This window comes from Takifugu rubripes, chromosome 1 (assembly GCF_901000725.2).
Source record: "Takifugu rubripes chromosome 1, fTakRub1.2, whole genome shotgun sequence".
Classification (NCBI taxonomy): domain Eukaryota; kingdom Metazoa; phylum Chordata; class Actinopteri; order Tetraodontiformes; family Tetraodontidae; genus Takifugu; species Takifugu rubripes.
Window position 1 is genome coordinate 29,063,246 of NC_042285.1, and position 18,065 is coordinate 29,081,310.

Here is an 18,065-nt window from a genome sequence, read left to right on the forward strand (position 1 = left end):
GTGATTCTCAGTGAGGTTGCTGCACCTTCAGCAATAGAGTCGACCTCAGCAGGGCTAAGATTATAATGACTGATCCCTGGGAAACACACGGTGGTCCTGGGATCAGCACAAGGATCACTTCCTTAAACTTAGCTACAGCATTATCTGAAAGACATCTGCTATAGTGAGACTGAGCTCTGAGCATAGAAGAATCCTTAATCATAAATGTGAAAGTGATCAAAGAATGGTCTGACAGGAGTGGGTTCTGAGGGAACACTGACACATGTTCTACCTCAACACCATAAGTCAGAACTAGATCTAGGGTGTGGTTAAAGCTGTGAGTTGGTTGGTTTATCTGCTGGAGGAAACCAACTGACCCAAGTAATGAAATGAAGCCATTTCTAAAGCTGTCGTTTATAACCTCCATATGGATGTTAAAGTCTCCAATGATAATGACTTTGTCCGTTCTAAGGACCAAGTCAGACAAGAAATCAGAGAACTCAGACAGGAACTCTGAATGTGGACCAGCAGGGGGCCGATATACAACTACAAACAGAAGTGGCTTTTCTATCTTCCAGTTCAGATGGGTGATGCCAAGAGTCAGGCTTTCAAATGAACTGGAGCCATGTTTTGGTCTAGGATTAATTAATAACTTGGAGTGATAGATTGCTGCCACTCCCCCTCCTCGACCAGTAACACGTGGAATATGATAATTAAGATGGGTAGGAGGAGTAGATTCATTTAAGCTCACATACTCCTCCTCCTGAAGCCAGGTCTCAGTAAGACAAAATAGTCATAAGCCTTTTCCAAGTCCACAAAGCACATGTGGACTGGTTGGGCAAACTCCCAACTCCCCTCAAGCACCCCAGCAAGGGTAAAGAGCTGATCTGTGGTTCCACGACCAGGGCGAAACCCGCATTGTTCCTCCTCGATCAGAGGTTCGACCATCAGTCTAATCCTCTTTTCCAGCACCCTGGCATAGAATTTCCCAGGGAAGCTGAGGAGTGTAAACTCACTGTAGTTCGAACACACCCTCTGGTCCCCACTGTTGAAAATAGGGACCACCACCCTGAGCCTTAAGATACCCCAGGGAGATCTCATCCGCTCCTGGAGCTCCGCCGCCAGGCAGCTGTTTCACTACCTTGGCAACTTCCGCTCCAGAAATTGGACGGTCCACATCCTGGTCTTCCAACTCTGTTCCTCCTTGAGAATAAGTGTTGGTAGGATTGAGGAGCTCCTGGAAGTATTCCTTCCACCGCTGGATAATTGCCCCAGGAGACGACAGCAGCTCCCCACGCACACCTAACACGGTGTGGCCGAGTTGCCGCCCCTAAGGCGCGGACATTTTGACAGAATCTTCTTGGGTACGGGTATTACCACCACGACCAGCACCAGCGGCCTTGCAGCCACAGCTCGTGACAGCCACCTTGACAATGGCGGAGCGGGAACATGGCCCATTCAGACTCAATGTCCCCTACTGCCCTCAGAACGCGATCGAAGCTCTGTCGGAGGTGAGAGTTGAAGACCAGCCTGACGGGTTCCTCCACCAAGCTTTCCTGACAGACCCTCACTAAGCGTTTGGGCCTGCCAGGTCCGTGCGGTTCCTCCTCCCACCACCTGATCCAACTCACCGCCAGGTAGTGATCAGTTGACAGCTCTGCTCCGAATGTCCAAAACATATGGCCGCAGATCAGCTTGCCATCGAGCTCCAGCCCCAGGCCTGGCTCCAGGATGGGGCCCAGTAACCCTCCGGGCTGGGTACGTGGCTTCCCTTTTGGATGTACCATGTTGGGTTTTATGAACCATTCTTTGTCTGACCCTTCACCTAGGACCAATCTGCCTTGGGAGACCCTAACAGGAGCAAACTGCCCTGGGCAGCATAGCTTCCAGGCTCATTAGGATATGCAAACTACTCCACCATGATAAGGTGATGGTTCACGGAGGAGCAGTCTAAATACTGTTGCACTTATTTCTTCTTCTGGAGAGGAACAGTGGACCCAAATGGGCCAGACTTGAGCACGGTGCGTTCAAATTTCCCTGCGTTAATGATTCAAATCTTGATAATGAATCAGGTTTTGAGAGTCCTGAGCCTTTCAATAAACTTTAGCTACCAATTAAGCTCCTATGAGTCTGTTGGAAAGGTGCTGTCAAGAGGGCATCCCAGTAAGCGGACTCACCAGAAACACCCCAGACTCAAATTATTAGATTTCACTCCAGTCAATGAATCAGTACAATAAGTTAAAGGTTTCAATGACCCCCCCAGCACCCCCATATGTTTCAATAAACCCTCTGGTGTTTGTTACAATGGTGATAATGATAAAACATGCTTAAGATATTTTGGTTAATGTGATTCATTTGTAAATTTTTCATATTTGTAGTATTTTCTAATATTTGTTTTAAACATTATCCAATAGTGTCGATGTTCTTGTATCTTTTTTTACTGGCAATAGTGTAGAGGGACTACTTCAGTCCAGCAGGACAGTTCACAGCCGCTCATTAGCAGTATTGATGTTTGGATCACTATCCAGGAGATCCTCTGAGGTTGACCCACTGTGGCCATCAGGCCATTATTTTCCCACACTGAGTGTGGTCGAGTCTCCACCCTGAGACTCCGCCCACCACAAGGAGTTGGGCACATGGGAGTAATCAGAATAGCTCACTAATGACACAATCACACTTTACATCATTTAACAGATTAGTATTTTGGATGTGTCAGTATCATGTTACTTTAGTTGGTTCTACTCAGATTTTCTTTGTGGACTGTGAAGCACTTAGCTCAGCCATTATTTTCATAATTGTGCGGTATAAATAAACCTGGATGTAAACTAACATCAAATCATAATGTTAATGTGATGTCAGGAACTGATGAGTCTGGCCCCATCATTGCGTCAGGACCCACATCCTCACGGAGTTGTGGAATCCTCTTTTGACTGTGACATGATATTTTGGTGTACTGTATACGGAAACTTTATATATTGTGTGGCCAGTTGATTTATTTCATCCAAGACACGAGGGAGAGCGCGGCTAATTGATGGCTGTGATATGCCCACCCTGTCTCCCAGCTCTCGTTGAAATGTCCCTGTAGCCAAAAAGCCGAGGACCGACAGTACCTGCACATGCGGGGGGACAGGGTTGGACCGAAGTGTGTGGCTCCGAAGTGCTGGCTCCAACTGGTTAAAGGAATTCATCACTCTCTGAAAAAAGATCTATATGATCACGAAACATCCGTTCTCTCCTTAGGGTCCGATCAGCAATATCTTGCAGCAGCAATAAATATGCCATTGTTTTGCGGGCCTTGGATGGAGAAGTGCCACATATAAATAGGGTGGGGGGGGTGGGGTTACTAGATGGTATGGTTTCCAATTTGGTTGATTAATGTTAAGTCATTGGCACATTTACGTAATTTAAAAATTCTCTGTAAATCACAAAAGATAGGAAATAAATAAATAAATATGACAGAATTATCATTGTAATATTGAATTTTATTGAACTGCACAAGAGAAAGAAACACAACCATGCCAACATGTCGGCACTGAAATGTGCGTAAGAGTACTCCTGAGTGTTCGTAGGATTTGTTCTTACCTACGCATAAATCCAGGATAAGAAGAAAATCATGAATGCCACAATCTTCGTAAAAAATATTCGTAACTGGGACTTAAGAACAAATTTGTTCGTAAGAACGGTTCGTGAATGAGGCCCATTGAGTTTGAATGGGCCATGTTCCGCTTCGCCATTGTCAAGGCGGCTGTCACGAGCTGTGGCTGCAAGGCCACTGGTGCTGGTCATGGCGGTAATCCCTGTACCAGATGGTGGACGCCAGAGGTGAGTGAAGCCATCAGGCTGAAGAAAGAGGCCTACAGGTCATGACTGGTCTGTGGGTCTCCGGAAGCAGCTGACCGGTACAGGTTGGCTAAGCAGGCTGCGGCTGCGACAGTTGCGAAAGCAAAAACTCAGGCATGGGAGGAGTTCAGTGAGGCTATGGAGGAAGACATTAGATCGTCTCCGAGAAGATTCTGGCAAACTGTCCGGCGCCTTAGGGGCGGCAGGCGGCAACTCGCCCACACCGTGTTAGGTGTGCGTGGGGAGCTGCTGACGTCTCCTGGGGCACTTATTTGGTGATAGAACGAATACTTTCAGGAGCTCCTCAATCCTATCAATACGTATCCTCAAGGTGGAACCGAGTCAGAAGACCAGGAGGTGGACCATCCAATCTCCAGAGTGGAAGTTGCCGAGGTAGTGAAACAGTTGCCTGATGGCGGTGCTCTGGGAGTGGATGAGATTCGCCTGGGGTATCTTAAGGCTCTAAATGTTGTAGGGCTGTCCTGGTTGACACACCTCTGCAACATTGCGTGGACATCGGGTGCAGTGCCCGTGGACTGGCAGACCGGGGTGGTGGTCCCTATTTTCAACAGTGGAGACCAGAGGGTGTGTTCCAACTACAGGGGGATCACACTCCTCAGCCTCCCTGGGAAAGTCTATGCCAGGGTGCTGGAAAAGAGGATTAGACTGATAGTCGAACCTCTGATCGAGGAGGAAAAATGCAGGTGAGGTAAATTTCTTCTGGTGATAGTTGAGATGTGCTGATGAAAAAGGAATCTTCGTACACAATGACATGGTTATAAGAGATGTTTATTGGAGAGAACAGTCAGGCATCAATCGAACACTGCAGATTGTCCGAGGGAGGTTTTGTGGTCCATATCTCCGAAGTGCTTTGTTCGGTAGACCCTTATATATTGTCATGAACCAGCTCAGGGCTCAGACAAATTAGGGAGAACACACGTGACGGATTTTAGAAAAAAGGGAATTTATTGATAGGAATTCTCTTCAACCAAAAGGAACAACAAGTCGTGAAAAGTCTGTAAGGTCAGTAATGAATGCAAGTGCTGGCATGAGGGAACAGGTAGTGTATGAAGGTGGTGCATGCAAAAAAACAAACCAAACCAAAACACCCAAACAGACCAGGAGGGAGCCAAGCAAGAGACTGACTGCCAAGACTGTGGAGCATTTATAGCCCTCACAGCTAATCAGTCCAGGTGAGCTGGATCGCCACTTAGAAGCACTTGGCACACCCACTGCCTGCAGAAAGGGAGGAGACAACAGAGAGGCAGGCAGAGAAAACACAGCCAGGGTCGTCACAATATGGTCAAGTAAACACATTCCTTTCTTGTGAGCTCGTGACACAATATAGCCAACCAAATGGTATAGAGTCCAGTCAGTTAGACGAGAACCCAAGAACCTGTGGACCCCTGTACTCCTTCACAGCAATTCCACTTGGGGAATAACAAGACATTAAATCACAAGCACAGAAAAACATAGATGACAGGACATAGATAGAACATGTTGAGATGGTGCCAGGATGGCTGAAGAAGAAGATAAGGTCTCTAAAGCTAAGATCCTCAGAGGTCAAAGTCAGGATTTGCTAGGGAGAAATACACATTCTTCAGACACTACACGGGTTTCGCCCCAGTCGTGGAACCACGGATCAGCTTTTTACCCTTGCTGGGGTGCTTGAGGGGAGTTGGGAGTTTGCCCAACCAGTCCACATGTGTTTTGTGGACTTGAAAAAGGCTTATGACCGGGTCCCCGGGAGCATCCTGTGGGGGGTGCTCCGTGAGGATGGAACGTGAGATCGACAGGCAGATCAGAGCGGCGTCAGCAGTGATGTGGTCGCTTAACCAATCTGCGGTCCAGAGTTAGGGTTAGGGTTATGGTGAAGAAGGAGCAGAGCCGGAAGGCGAAGCTTTCAATTTACCGGTCGATCTATGCCCCAATCCTCACCTATGGCCATCAACGTTGGGTGATTAACAAAAGAACGAGATCGCGGATACAAGCGGCCGGGAGTGGCCGGGGAGAGGGCTGTCTGGGCATCCCTCCTGAAGATGCTGCCCCCGTGACCCGGATCCGGATAAGCGGGAGACAACGAAATGAAACGAAAGAGATCACATTCCCACTTTGTGAGAACATCCCTGGAACTGCAGGCAGACAACAGACCCTAGTCAGAATCTAACTAGGGTCTGAACACAAGAACCTTGGCCTCACCACCAGACACTTCAGCTATTGGCATGGTAACGACAGGGAAGATTGAGCTACTATGGCTGTTGGTAGGAGGAGGGAGGAGGTATTGGCGGAGCAGAGTCCAGGTCCACTGGATTCCTCAGAGTCTCAGAAAAAAATGAAAAAATGTCATTTACCCGGTTGGTGATACTGGCTGCTGTTTCTGCTGAAGACTGAGGCCACCCCCCTTGACCTCTGTTTCACTACAGCATAATGTACTTTTGCGTGTTACAAATTTACTACGTATAGCTGGACATAAGGTTTTGACTGGTCTCGTTACCGACGTGTTTAGGCACATTTTGACGCTGTGATTATAAACCTGCGGTGTGCTTTTACTTTATTAATGGGTGTGCATCTGTGAAAGAGGTGGGTGCAATAGTATCCTGCCCTGGACCATCAGGCCAAGATGTGGTGTTCTGGCCGACATTTTATCCACTAACCCTAATCCATTTAAAGACGAGGCCTGTTAATTAAAGAATTGAGCACTTCACCATCATTCTGTGATTAAGATGTAGCTTTTTACAATCAAACAACTACATTTAAAATAATAACAATTCATTTATGGTGTAAAGTGTAGACACACGTGAGAACAAACCTTTTTTTCCCAAATAGCTTCTTTAGCCGTTTAGAGATTTCTTTCATTTTAAAGCCATATACGATGGGGTTAAAGAGGGGATGGTACATTATGATCTGTAAGGTTATCAGAAAATGTACAGTTTTGGGAACAACAGTATTCAGTCGCAGCAGAAGTACATCATATACAGTTAAACAGGAAAAGTTGATGAGAATCATCAGATGTGGTAAACAGGTCTGTGCAGCTTTCTTCCTCACCTCTTTACTGCTCTGGTAGGAGATGAGGAGGATCCTGGCGTAGGAGAACAGGATGAACATCACAGGCACAATCACAAGGTTCACAAGGACCATCAAACCATAGATGTTGAAGGTTTCTGACCGCTGACAGTGAAGGTTAAACATTGTGCTGTTACAAATGATACCTTTAAAGATGAAGTTACACAGTTTTCTGTTTGCATTCATTATAGTTGGAACAGCAACCTGAGCGGTCGGAGCAATCCAAGCTAAGAGCAGAAAAATAGTGACTGTTCTTCTCCTCATGATGGCTGAATATTGCAGAGGTTTGCATATGGCCACGTATCTGTCGTAGGCCATAACGGCCAACAGTAAAAACTCTGATCCAGCCAATGAGTAAAACATGAACCACTGGAAGAGACAGACTGAATATGTGATGGTTTGTTCCTCTGATAAGAAGTCGATCAGTAGTTTTGGGTAGATGGCAGTGCTGTAAAGAACAGAGTTGATCAACAAGGCTGCAATCAGAACGTACATGGGTTCATGAAGGTTCCGGTGAAAACAGATCAGAAACACAATAGTAGAATTGCTGCAGATGATCAGAATATATGCTGTTAACATAATCACAAAGTACAGATATCTGTATTTCTGCAGTTCCACATAACCCTCAATAGTGATATATGTGACATTTGCTCTATTGTCCATGTTGAGAAGAAAGCAGAAACCTGGACCTTGAAGACAGCATTAATGATGGTAGAAGCTTTCGTCTCAGTCATTCACTGGTTCTTCAAACTAATAAAACCACAAATGAGTGGTTTGACTGTGCAGGCTGTTTTTATCCGCCTGTGTCATTCTCTGTGGATCTCATTAAGCTGTTTACAGCTTCTTCTCACTGTGTCCATCAGACTTGAGACCTGAACTCAACTTGACCTCTTTCTACCAGAAAGAGTTCCTGAGAATCCTGAGCAGTATCTTAGCGCTTGCTAGCGCTGCACTTGTCAGTCATCTCAGATGTTGTTTCTGGGGCCTGTTCAAGCCAATCACCCCAGCTTTGGGGTCACAGCCCCAAGTGCTCCAGTGACCACAAGGATCACCTCTCCAGCTGATATTTCCCGATATTTCTCCAGTTTCTCGTGGACCCCCTTCCTGATGTTGTTGTCATGAGGGATTGCTACATTTTCTTTTCCTCATTTGTCCACCACCACCACATTTTCCAGCTGGTTCACCATCATCAGTGTGTCTCTGTCTCTCTGTCTGTCTCTGATAGTCTCAGAGGCATTTCCTTTTTGGACTTTGGACTTCCAGTCTAAACTCAGTACAGATGCTCCTGTCTGTCATGCCTTGTTATGGTATTCCATGTATACTGCCGGCATGTTAGCATCATGATTAAATAGCAGTGCTGTCAGCCATTCACTTATCATCTCTTCATTGGTTAAGGCAGAGGCTTGAATCCCTAGAGGGAGGTCAGCTTGGATCCTTACCATCGTAATAGTGTACCATCTATTCCTTCCACGATGAGAGATGACTCCACAACTGTCCTAAAGGGCAACATCCTCCACACAGATACTCCTCGCTTATGTTCCTCACATATGGAACTCCTCCATGTAAAATGATTAATAAACACTTAGAAGACCTTCAAACTGAAGCTGAAGTTCCTGATCCACTGTCAGCAACAAACTAATTTTGCTCCAGTCTAAATACTGTTGTACTTATTTCTTCTTCTGGAGAGAGACAGTGGACCCAAATGGACCAGACTTGAGCACGGTGCGTTCAGATTTCCCTGCGTTAATGATTCAAATCTTGATAATGAATCAGGTTTTGAGAGTCCTGAGCCTTCTTTCAATAAACTTTAGCTACCAATTAAGCTCCTATGAGTCTGTTGGAAAGGTGCTGTCAAGAGGGCATCCCAGTAAGCGGACTCACCAGAAACACCCCAGACTCAAATGATTAGATTTCACTCCAGTCAATGAATCAGTGCAATAAGTTAAAGGTTTCAATGACCCCCCCAGCACCCCCATATGTTTCAATAAACCCTCTGGTGTTTGTTACAATGGTGATAATGATAAAACATGCTTAAGCTATTTTGGTTAATGTGATTCATTTGTAAATTTTACATATTTGTAGTATTTTCTAATATTTGTTTTAAACATTATCCAATAGTGTCGATGTTCTTGTATCTTTTTTTACTGGCAATAGTGTAGAGGGACTACTTAAGTCCAGCAGGACAGTTCACAGCCGCTCATTAGCAGTGTTGATGTTTGGATCACTATCCAGGAGATCCTCTGAGGCTGACCCACTGTGGCCATCAGGCCATTATTTTCCCACACTGAGTGTGGTCGAGTCTCCACCCTGAGACTCCGCCCACCACAAGGAGTTGGGCACATGGGAGTAATCAGAATAGCTCACTAATGACACAATAACTGTTATGGTCGGTTGTATCAGGACCCGAAAGCAGGTAGCACGCAGTGGAGGATGGTGTCTGAAAAGCACCTTTATTGAAGGTGATCAAGAACACTTAGATCCACGAGAGGCGTAGAGACCTCGACAGAGTCCAAAAATAAGTCCACAAAGAAAAACCCACCACAATAGTCTAGTCACAAGAAGTCAGGGTTTCACGAAGGGGACAAAACTCTCCAACACTGGTAAACGGGAGTTCAGTCTTTAAATAGGAGGCTAGATTGCTGATAGACCACAGATGCGTCTGCCTGCGGCGCCAGCTGCAGCAGGAGAATGGCTCCACCACGCCCCTTGCAGGAAGAACCCAGCAACAAAGCTCCCAGAAGCTGGGAACCCAACAGTTTTGTGTCGCAGCTGAGAAATATTCCATTTTTGGAGCCAGTAATCTGATTGCGGAGGGACATCCGTCTCTGCCTGTGTCCTAGAGGAAGAGCACATTGCTGACATTGGCAGCAACAATGAGACCTGGAGAGATGTGATTGGGAAGAACGGCTCCCCTGCTCTGAACCTGAGTGGTGTTCTGTTGTTGGACTTCTGTGCTCATCTCAGATTGTCCATAACGAACACCTTGTTCAGGCATAAAGGCGTCCACATGTGCACTTGGCACCAGGACGCCTTAGGCCGCAGATCGATGATCGACTTTGTGGCTGTGTCATCGGATTTGTGGCCGCATGTTCTGGACACCCGGGTGAAGAGAGGGGCGGAGCTGTCAACTGATCACCACCTGGTGGTGAGTTGGCTCCGATGGTGGGGAAGGATGCCGGACAGACCCGTGAGGGTCTGCTGGGAATGCCTGGCAGAGTCTCCTGTCAGAAGGAGCTTCAACTCACACTCAACTCCGGGAGAGCTTTGACCATATCCTGGGGAAGGCGGGGGACATTGAGTCCGAGTGGACCATGTTCTGCGCCTCCATTGTTGAGGTGGCTGACCGGTGCTGTGGCCACAAGGTGGTTGGTGCCTGGCGGCAATGCCCGAACCCGCTGGTGGACACCAGCAGTGAGGGATGCCGTCAGGCTTAAAAAGGAGTCTATCAGGCCTTACTGGCCTGTGGGACTCCTGAGGCAATAGATAGATACCAGCAGGCCAAGCAGAGTGCAGCCACGGTGGTTACCAAGGCAAAGACCCGGGCATGGGAAGAGTTTGGTGAGGCCGTGGAGAACAACTTCCGGACGGCTTCGAAAAGGTTCATCTGGTGTCTGAGGAAGGGGAAGCAGTGTACTGTCAACACTGTGTATAGCGGTGATGGTGTGCTGCTGACCTCAACTCGGGATGTTGTGGATCAGCGGAAGGAATACTTCGAAGAACTCGTTAATCCCACCAACGCGCCTTCCAGTGAGGAAGCAGGGCCTGGGGACCTGGGGACAGGCTCTCGTATCTCTGGGGCTGAAGTTGCCGAGGTAGTCAAAAAACTCCTCGGTGGCAAGGGCCCGGAGTTCCTTAAGGCTCTGGATGTTGTAGGGCTGTCGTGGTTGACTCGACTCTGCAATATCGTGTAAACATTGGGGGCGGTGCCGCTGGATTGGCTGACCGGGGTGGTAGTCCCTCTTTTTAAGAGGGGGGACCGGAGGGTGTGTTCCAACTATAGGGGGATCACACTCCTCAGCCTCCCTGGTACTGGAGAGGAGGCTCCGCCGGATAGTCGAACCTCAGATTCAGGAGGAGCAATGTGACAATACTCACTCTGAGGACACGAGCGCAGAGCTTTCAGGAAGTAACGGTCTTTATTCAAACTCAAAATGCCTACAAGGAGGGATGAAACAAAAAAAACAACTAAACTAAAGAAATCCAAAAAAGGGGCAAAGCCAAAGAAAATACACTCTCTTACAAGGATCAGACAAACAAAGGTTGTGATAGTCTCAAAGATTCTCATGGCAATGAAGGACAAGCTGGTGATCATGACAAGGGACATGATACACTGGCACAGGACCAAGGGAGACACAGACTATAAGCACATGGGGGGTAATGGGGAACAGCTGGAAACAAGGTGACACATAAGGAAGGGCAAGTGGCCTGAAACGAGAGGAAAGTTAGTTTCAAAATAAAACAGGAAGTCACAAAACCAACATGGAGACGGGACAAAAAAGAGCCAACTTAACCCACAGGTGTGACACAATGTGGTTTTCGTCCTGGGCGTGGAACAGTGGACCAGCTCTACACCCTCAGCAGGGTCTTCGAGGGTGCATGGGAGTTTGCCCAATCAGTCCACATGTGTTTTGTGGACTTGGAGAAGGCATTCGACCGTGTCCCTTGGGGGGTCCTGTGGGGGGTCCTCCGAGAGTATGGGGTGTCGGGCCCGCTGATACGGGCCTGTACGATCGGTGTCAGAGTTTGGTCCGCATTGCTGGCAGTAAGTCGAACTCGTTTCCAGTGAGGGTTGGTCTCCGCCAGGGCTGCCCTTTGTCACCGATTCTGTTCATAACTTTTATGGACAGAATTTCTAGGTGCAGTCATGGTGTTGAGGGGGTCCGGTTTGGTGACCTCAGGATCGCGTCTCTGCTTTTTGCGGATGATGTGGTCCTGTTGGCGTCATCGGCCCATGACCTCCAACGATCACTGGATCGGTTCGCCGCCGCATGTGAAGAGGCTGGGATGAAAATCAGCACCTCCAAATCCGAGGCCATTGTTCTCAACCGGAATAAGGTGGAGTGCCTTCTCTGGGTCAAGGAGGAGATCCTGCCCCAAGTGGAGGAGTTCAAGTACCTCGGGGTCTTGTTCACGAGTGAGGGAAGAATGGAGCGGGAGATCGACAGGCGGATCGGTGTGGCGTCCGCAGTAATGCGGGCTCTGCACCGGTCCGTTGTGGTGAAGAGAGAGCTGAGCCAAAAGGCGACGCTCTCGATTTACCGGTCAATCTTCGTTCCTACCCTCACCTATGGTCATGAGCTTTGGGTTAATGACCGAACGAGCAAGATCACGGGTACAAGCGGCTGAAATGAGGGTACAGGGTGACATGCATGGGCTGAGTTGCTAACATTGGAAAATCTGCAAACGTTAAACAAATGGTGCAGATTGCAGATCAATCATCCTCATCTTGTGTGCAGACAAAACAAAGTCCTCAGGCAAACCACAAGAAAGTAAGTAATGCAAAGAAAAGGACGATGCCGCATGTTTGGTCATTTCAGACACTGGGTACGGGAATGCCAACTCAGAATGCTTTCAATACCAAAATAATCCACTCGATCCCTGCCCCCCCCCCCACACACACACACACACACACAGCTGTCCGCTGGTGCAGACAGAATATGAGCCCAAAAATGGCGTCCGCTCATCGGTCAGTTTCCTTCTTTTCTTGTTTTATTCTTTGCAATAGTTGATCATTTGATTTTCATTTGGATTGTCAAAGTACTTATTTGATCTAAAGCTGTGATGAATGATAAGTATGTCCTCTTTTAATGTTTTGTTTCATCCATAAGTGGGACAGATTTAAAACCAAAACATATTCACATGGACACGTTAGCGAGGTTGCAGTTTTTATAGTCATATTAACGATCTTTTACAGATAATACAGACTGTTTTCCAAGTTTCACTGTTTATTATTTTGACAGGCATTTAAAAGGAAGTGATGTCACTGTAAACACCAAATAGGATCTGAGGTCTTTGCTGTAATCCGATTAATCCTCATGTTATATTCGTGCTGGATTAATCATGGTCCACCACTGCGAAGACAATCACGAGGTCCAAGGAAACAAAGGGGGTGTGGTCAATCGCTGGTAATCCAGACTGTCTGTAATTTAGTGTCAGATTAATGAGGGAGTTCCAGAGGACAACACACCTCGAGGACTTTTATTTGATTTAAGTCATCTGCAATGGCGCTGCTGAAGTCTGGTTGGCTTTGGAGGCAGAGTGAGTCCAATCTGAATGAGAATGAAATCAGATTATAATCGAATCTAAAATGGCATTGATCTGAAACTGCAACAATTTTGAGAATATGAGTGTAGTTTTACACAGAAACGTTAGACAAGTGCATGAAGGCCTCATGAAGACTATATAGTTCTGTCCAGTGGGTGCTGGTAGCTCAGCCTGCTGGGCGCTGGGCTGAGGAGCAGAGGGTTCTGGGTTCAAGCCCCAGTGTTCTGGTAGTGGGGGGGGGTGCAAGAACACCGTCAGTCAGAGGGAGAGGGTTTAAAGATGTTAATGAGACGAGATGGTTGTGTCCAATGAAGAATTTGTCGGAAGTCTTCAGTTCTGTTTATTACCTTAATATCTGATCCTCCCCCTAAACTGAGGTTTACTGACAACATCTGACACTAAAATATACCTTTTATACCAAATGACCTGAAGAACCACCATGAACCACCTAATTAATCATAATCAAGGAGATCATCACAGGTCATTTAGGTCAGAGAGTTCAACACGGCCTAACATGCTGATCCCAGTGGCCACAGAGGTGTCACAGACCCACGGCCCACAGAGGTGTCACAGACCCAGTGGCCATGGAGGTGGCACAGACCCATGGCCCACAGAGGTGTCACAGACCCAGTGGCCATGGAGGTGGCACAGACCCATGGCCCACAGAGGTGTCACAGACCCAGTGGCCACAGAGGTGTCACAGACCCAGTGGCCATGGAGGTGGCACAGACCCATGGCCCACAGAGGTGTCACAGACCCAGTGGCCATGGAGGTGGCACAGACCCAGTGGCCATGGAGGTGGCACAGACCCACGGCCCACAGAGGTGTCACAGACCCAGTGGCCATGGAGGTGGCACAGACCCATGGCCCACAGAGGTGTCACAGACCCAGTGGCCATGGAGGTGGCACAGACCCAGTGGCCACAGAGGTGTCACAGACCCACGGCCCACAGAGTTGTCACAGACCCAGTGGCCATGGAGGTGGCACAGACCCATGGCCCACAGAGGTGCCACAGAGGTGTCACAGACCCAGTGGCCATGGAGGTGGCCCACAGAGGTGTCACAGACCCACGGCCCACAGAGGTGTCACAGACCCACGGCCCACAGAGGTGTCACAGACCCAGTGGCCATGGAGGTGGCACAGACCCATGGCCCACAGAGGTGTCACAGACCCAGTGGCCATGGAGGTGGCACAGACCCATGGCCCACAGAGGTGTCACAGACCCACGGCCCACAGAGGTGTCACAGACCCAGTGGCCACAGGAGGTGGCACAGACCATGTGCCCACCAGCGGGCCACAGAGGTGTCACAGACCCAGTGGCCATGGAGGTGGCACAGACCCATGGCCCACAGAGGTGTCACAGGACCCACGGCCACAGAGGTGTCACAGACCCACGGCCCATGAGGTGTCACAGACCAGTGGCCCATGGAGGTGGCACAGACCCATGGCCCACAGAGGTGTCACAGACCCAGTGGCCACATGAGGTGGCACAGACCCATGGCCCACAGAGGTGTCACAGACCCAGTGGCCCACAGAGGTGTCACAGACCCAGTGGCCATGGAGGTGTCACAGACCCACGGCCCACAGAGGTGTCACAGACCCACGGCCCACACGGCTCAAAGTCAGACAAACACTTATTCAGAGTTATGTTTGGGAATTTTAAACTGGAGATCTTGTAGAAAACTGTGACAGTTATGAAACTGTTTTGTAATCCTTTAAAAGTCCTCAACCACACCTTTAAGAGGTTTATACTGAGCTACAGGAGACTAGCTGGATCTTCGTGATCCAGTTTCCTGACTGTGTGACAACATGTGCCTGTTGCCCAGCTTCAGTGCTGAAACGCTGGAGGCTGAACTGGTGCGACCTCTGGATCAATGGGAGTCTTTGTTTCTATAAGAGCGACAGCAGACGAGAGCTGGAGCATCGCGTCAACCTCAAGATGACGTGTGTGGATGTCCGCTGCGGTCTCGAATGTGGAGGTAAGAACTTCAAGTCAAACTTTCAGGTCCACTTTTTAGTATATTCATGTCACATATGCGCTGCAGATCAGACTCCACCAGAGAATAATCCACGGGAGAACCGCATCACAGTCCTGTTAAGAGATGGCTCAGTGGTCAACCTGTGTGCCAGCAGTGAGGATGAGTCCATGTAAGTCACCTGTCTACTTGTACTCCATCTCCCTCCTCACTTACACGTGTCACTTCCTGCTTTCTGTCTTCTCTTCAGAGCATGGAAGCTCACTCTGCTGGAGACGAGGAGGAGCCCAGTGAGTGATCCATGTTGTACGGCACACATGAAGGCTTTCAGGCTCGGTTCTGTTTCCAGCTTCTTGTCGTTCATGTAGGTCTTTACGTACAACCCCTATGAAGACTCCTACCAGGCCATTCCCATAAACCCCTCCCAAACAGTCTACATCACACCTGGAGCTGGAGGTATCTTTGACATGAAACAAACATTTAGGATCACGCAGGATTCAGTATCTGTTGTCCATCGTTATCCTTCTCTAGAGCAAGTGATCAGTTGGATCTCATTCTCTGTAGGAAGCCATCAGCTGGTTGTCCAGAGGGACCCCTTTGATGAGGTGATGGGGACCGTAGCTGTGGGGCTGCTGGCTGGAATGGCAGCAGGAACAGCGATGAGGTCCTTCCTGTGGATGCCGCTTTTCTTCTGCTGACACTCAGAGACCAGAACCTTCCATCCACAGGTGCACATTTTTTTCTTGTTTACCTTCAGGAGCACATTGTTCTGCTTGATAGTCAGTTGTTCTTGTCCATCCTTCTTCTCAGAAAAACACATTTCTAAACAGATGGAAAGATGAACATCCTGCTCCTGAGGCAAAACATCCAACGGTCCTGAAGACAGGAAGCAGCCCGAGATGTCCACCTATAAGCTGTCTTGTCTCCTGGTGCTTAAGTCCTGCTGTTCTTGTGTTTCATCTTTTTCTGTTGAAGATGTGGCACCAATTAAATCACATTGGATCCAGTTTTACAGAAAACAAGTAAATAACAGATGGAAATGTATCAGAAGCCGGCATCAATCTCTAAGGAGCCATTTCATTAGGCTGAATCATTGTGTGTGTCGTAGGCCACCACTAGGGGGCGGTAGGTCAGGTACAGCAGGAAACAGTGGGTTCTCACACACAACAGTCTGATTTCAAGATTCATTTATTCGTCAGTTTGCAGACATAAAAATGCAAATAAAGCAGTCAGACACTGAAGAACCATCAGAATTAGAGACCAAAAGTCAATTAAAACCAAATATTAAAGAAAACCGCTGCAAATAAAATGAAATGCATCACATCGAGAGTGTCGCCAACATGTGTCAACGTGTTAAAATTAGAAAAGGGTTTATTTCCCACCTAATTTACCAGCTGAATCTGTAGCCTTTATTTGAAAGTTTGGACTTTTCTTAAATTTGGAAGATTTTGGAAATCTCATTTTGCCATTTTAACAAAGGACGGATGGACTGAGACGGGGTGTTTTTTTTCATAAATTCCATTGTAAAATGTTTTGTCTCACTGTCCTCCGACACCAGAAACATCCGTCACACGTTTGATTTCGATTGATAAAATGAAAATGAGGTGAAAATGAAACCTGTCAAACAGGGGATCCAAACGGCAAAGATGAAACGTTGACATGAAGATGCTACACAGATGCATTCAGTTGTGGTTCTAGATGGAAGTGAGCGCTCAGGTGTTTGGAAATCTCCTTCATTTTCAGGCCGTACACAAAAGGGTTGAAGAGAGGGTGATACATGATGACCTGGAAAGTCATGATTAACTGTGTGGTTCTGGAAACATGAATTTTAGCTTTAGCTAGAATCACATCATATGAACACAGACAGGAAAAGTTGATGAGAATCATCAGATGTGGTAAACAGGTCTGTGCAGCTTTCCTCCTCACCTCTTTACTGCTCTGGTAGGAGACGAGGAGGATCCTGATGTAGGAGAACAGGATCAGCACCAGAGAAAGAACCACAAGATGGAACAACAGAACCAGACCGTATGCCGACATCGCCACTCTCAGCGTGTGGTTGGAGTCCTGGCAGTGCAGACTGTGGACTGTACTGCTGCACAGGATCCCGTTGATGGAAAACCTGCAGAGTTTCTGTCGAGCACTCAGAGCAACAGCAGCAGCATTACAGCAAAAAGGCAGGAACCAGGAAACAGCGAGAAAAATGCCGACTGTTCTTCTCCTCATGATGGCTGAATATTGCAGAGGTTTGCATATGGCCAGGTACCTGTCGTAGGCCATAACGGCCAACAGTAAAAACTCTGATCCACCAAATGAGTAAAACATGAACCACTGGAAGAGACAGACGGGGTATGTTATGACCTGTCTGTCCGATAGAGAGTCCACCAGTAACTTGGGGTAGACGGCAGTGCTGTAAAGAAGCGAGTTAACCAGGAGCGCTGCGATGAAAACATACATGGGCTGGTGAAGGTTCTCGTGGGCGTAGATGACGTAGACAACGGTACCGTTGCTGTAGAGTATTGTCACAAATGCTGACAACATGATGACAAAGTAGAGATATCTGTATTTCTGCATCTCCACATAAGCATCAAAAGTGATATATGTGACGTTTGGATCATCCATGACGGCATCGGTGGAATCGTAGAACAGCCTCACTGAGGTCACGGGCACAACACTGACACAGCTATGACTCTGTCACAAGGTGTCTTTCCAAAAACAGGGGTGCTCTTTAAAACCAGACTGACTGCCCTAGAAGACACAGGTGCAACACATTTGGGCGATCACACAGGAGGAAAACCTGACAGGAAGTAATCACAAGTGAGAGGAGAGTTAGACAAACTAAAACAGGAAATGGGAACAGACAACAGACACAGCCGGCCCGACAGGTCCAACACGTCTGTGAGCGATTTTAAAGGGTTAGGGTAGGGCAGTCACCTCTGCTGTGGT

General features: G+C 47.8%; 3 protein-coding genes across 6 annotated transcripts; 1 reads left to right on the forward strand and 2 right to left on the reverse strand.

Annotated features, from left to right (window-relative positions):
• Positions 1-5,191: 5,191 nt before the first annotated feature.
• LOC115252913 (olfactory receptor 52E2-like) lies at positions 5,192-7,461 on the reverse strand. The gene is made up of 3 exons (XM_029849223.1): positions 7,376-7,461; positions 6,629-6,898; positions 5,192-5,249 (listed from the first exon to the last, which is right to left on the reverse strand). The coding sequence occupies exons 1-3, from the start codon at positions 7,459-7,461 to the stop codon at positions 5,192-5,194; spliced, it is 414 nt and encodes a 137-aa protein (XP_029705083.1).
• Positions 7,462-13,001: 5,540 nt separating this feature from the next.
• Positions 13,002-16,235, forward strand: plekhb1 (pleckstrin homology domain containing B1). Of its 3 annotated transcripts, none has more exons than XM_003976600.2 (7): positions 13,002-13,140; positions 14,973-15,125; positions 15,192-15,294; positions 15,373-15,412; positions 15,491-15,578; positions 15,687-15,850; positions 15,933-16,235. In XM_003976600.2, exons 1-6 carry the CDS (start codon positions 13,104-13,106, stop codon positions 15,818-15,820), a joined length of 555 nt encoding a protein of 184 aa, XP_003976649.2. In that variant the 5' UTR covers positions 13,002-13,103; the 3' UTR covers positions 15,821-15,850; positions 15,933-16,235. The 3 variants fall into 3 exon arrangements, with proteins under 3 accessions (XP_003976649.2, XP_029707447.1, XP_029707457.1); XM_029851587.1 differs by having other exon boundaries at positions 15,953-16,235; XM_029851597.1 differs by lacking the exon at positions 13,002-13,140 and adding an exon at positions 14,349-14,358 and having other exon boundaries at positions 14,710-15,125.
• Positions 16,236-16,292: 57 nt separating this feature from the next.
• LOC101072962 (olfactory receptor 6N2) lies at positions 16,293-17,716 on the reverse strand. 2 transcript variants are annotated; one of them, XM_029851580.1, is made up of 2 exons: positions 17,049-17,716; positions 16,293-16,907 (listed from the first exon to the last, which is right to left on the reverse strand). In XM_029851580.1, exons 1-2 carry the CDS (start codon positions 17,691-17,693, stop codon positions 16,791-16,793), a joined length of 762 nt encoding a protein of 253 aa, XP_029707440.1. In that variant the 5' UTR covers positions 17,694-17,716; the 3' UTR covers positions 16,293-16,790. The 2 variants fall into 2 exon arrangements, with proteins under 2 accessions (XP_029707440.1, XP_029707431.1); XM_029851571.1 differs by having other exon boundaries at positions 16,293-16,935.
• Between the last annotated feature and the right edge of the window lie 349 nt (positions 17,717-18,065).

Bases quoted from the DNA above. Each gene is read 5' to 3' on its own strand.
- LOC115252913 (XM_029849223.1), bottom strand. From the start codon at position 7,461: ATGTTAACAGCATATATTCTGATCATCTGCAGCAATTCTACTATTGTG. The intron at 6,899-7,375 runs GTACGTTCTGAT...CTCCTACGCCAG, and splicing joins CGGAACCTTCATGAACCCAT to GATCCTCCTCATCTCCTACC. The intron at 5,250-6,628 runs GTTTGTTCTCAC...TTATTCCCCAAG, and splicing joins AAGCTATTTGGGAAAAAAAG to TGGAATTGCTGTGAAGGAGT.
- plekhb1 (XM_003976600.2), top strand. From the start codon at position 13,104: ATGGCGCTGCTGAAGTCTGGTTGGCTTTGGAGGCAGA. The intron at 15,295-15,372 runs GTAAGTCACCTG...TCTTCTCTTCAG, and splicing joins AGCAGTGAGGATGAGTCCAT to AGCATGGAAGCTCACTCTGC. The intron at 15,413-15,490 runs GTGAGTGATCCA...TCGTTCATGTAG, and splicing joins TGGAGACGAGGAGGAGCCCA to GTCTTTACGTACAACCCCTA.
- LOC101072962 (XM_029851571.1), bottom strand. From the start codon at position 17,693: ATGCAGAAATACAGATATCTCTACTTTGTCATCATGTTGTCAGCATTT. The intron at 16,936-17,048 runs GTGAGGAGGAAA...TCATGTTTCCAG, and splicing joins CCTACCAGAGCAGTAAAGAG to AACCACACAGTTAATCATGA.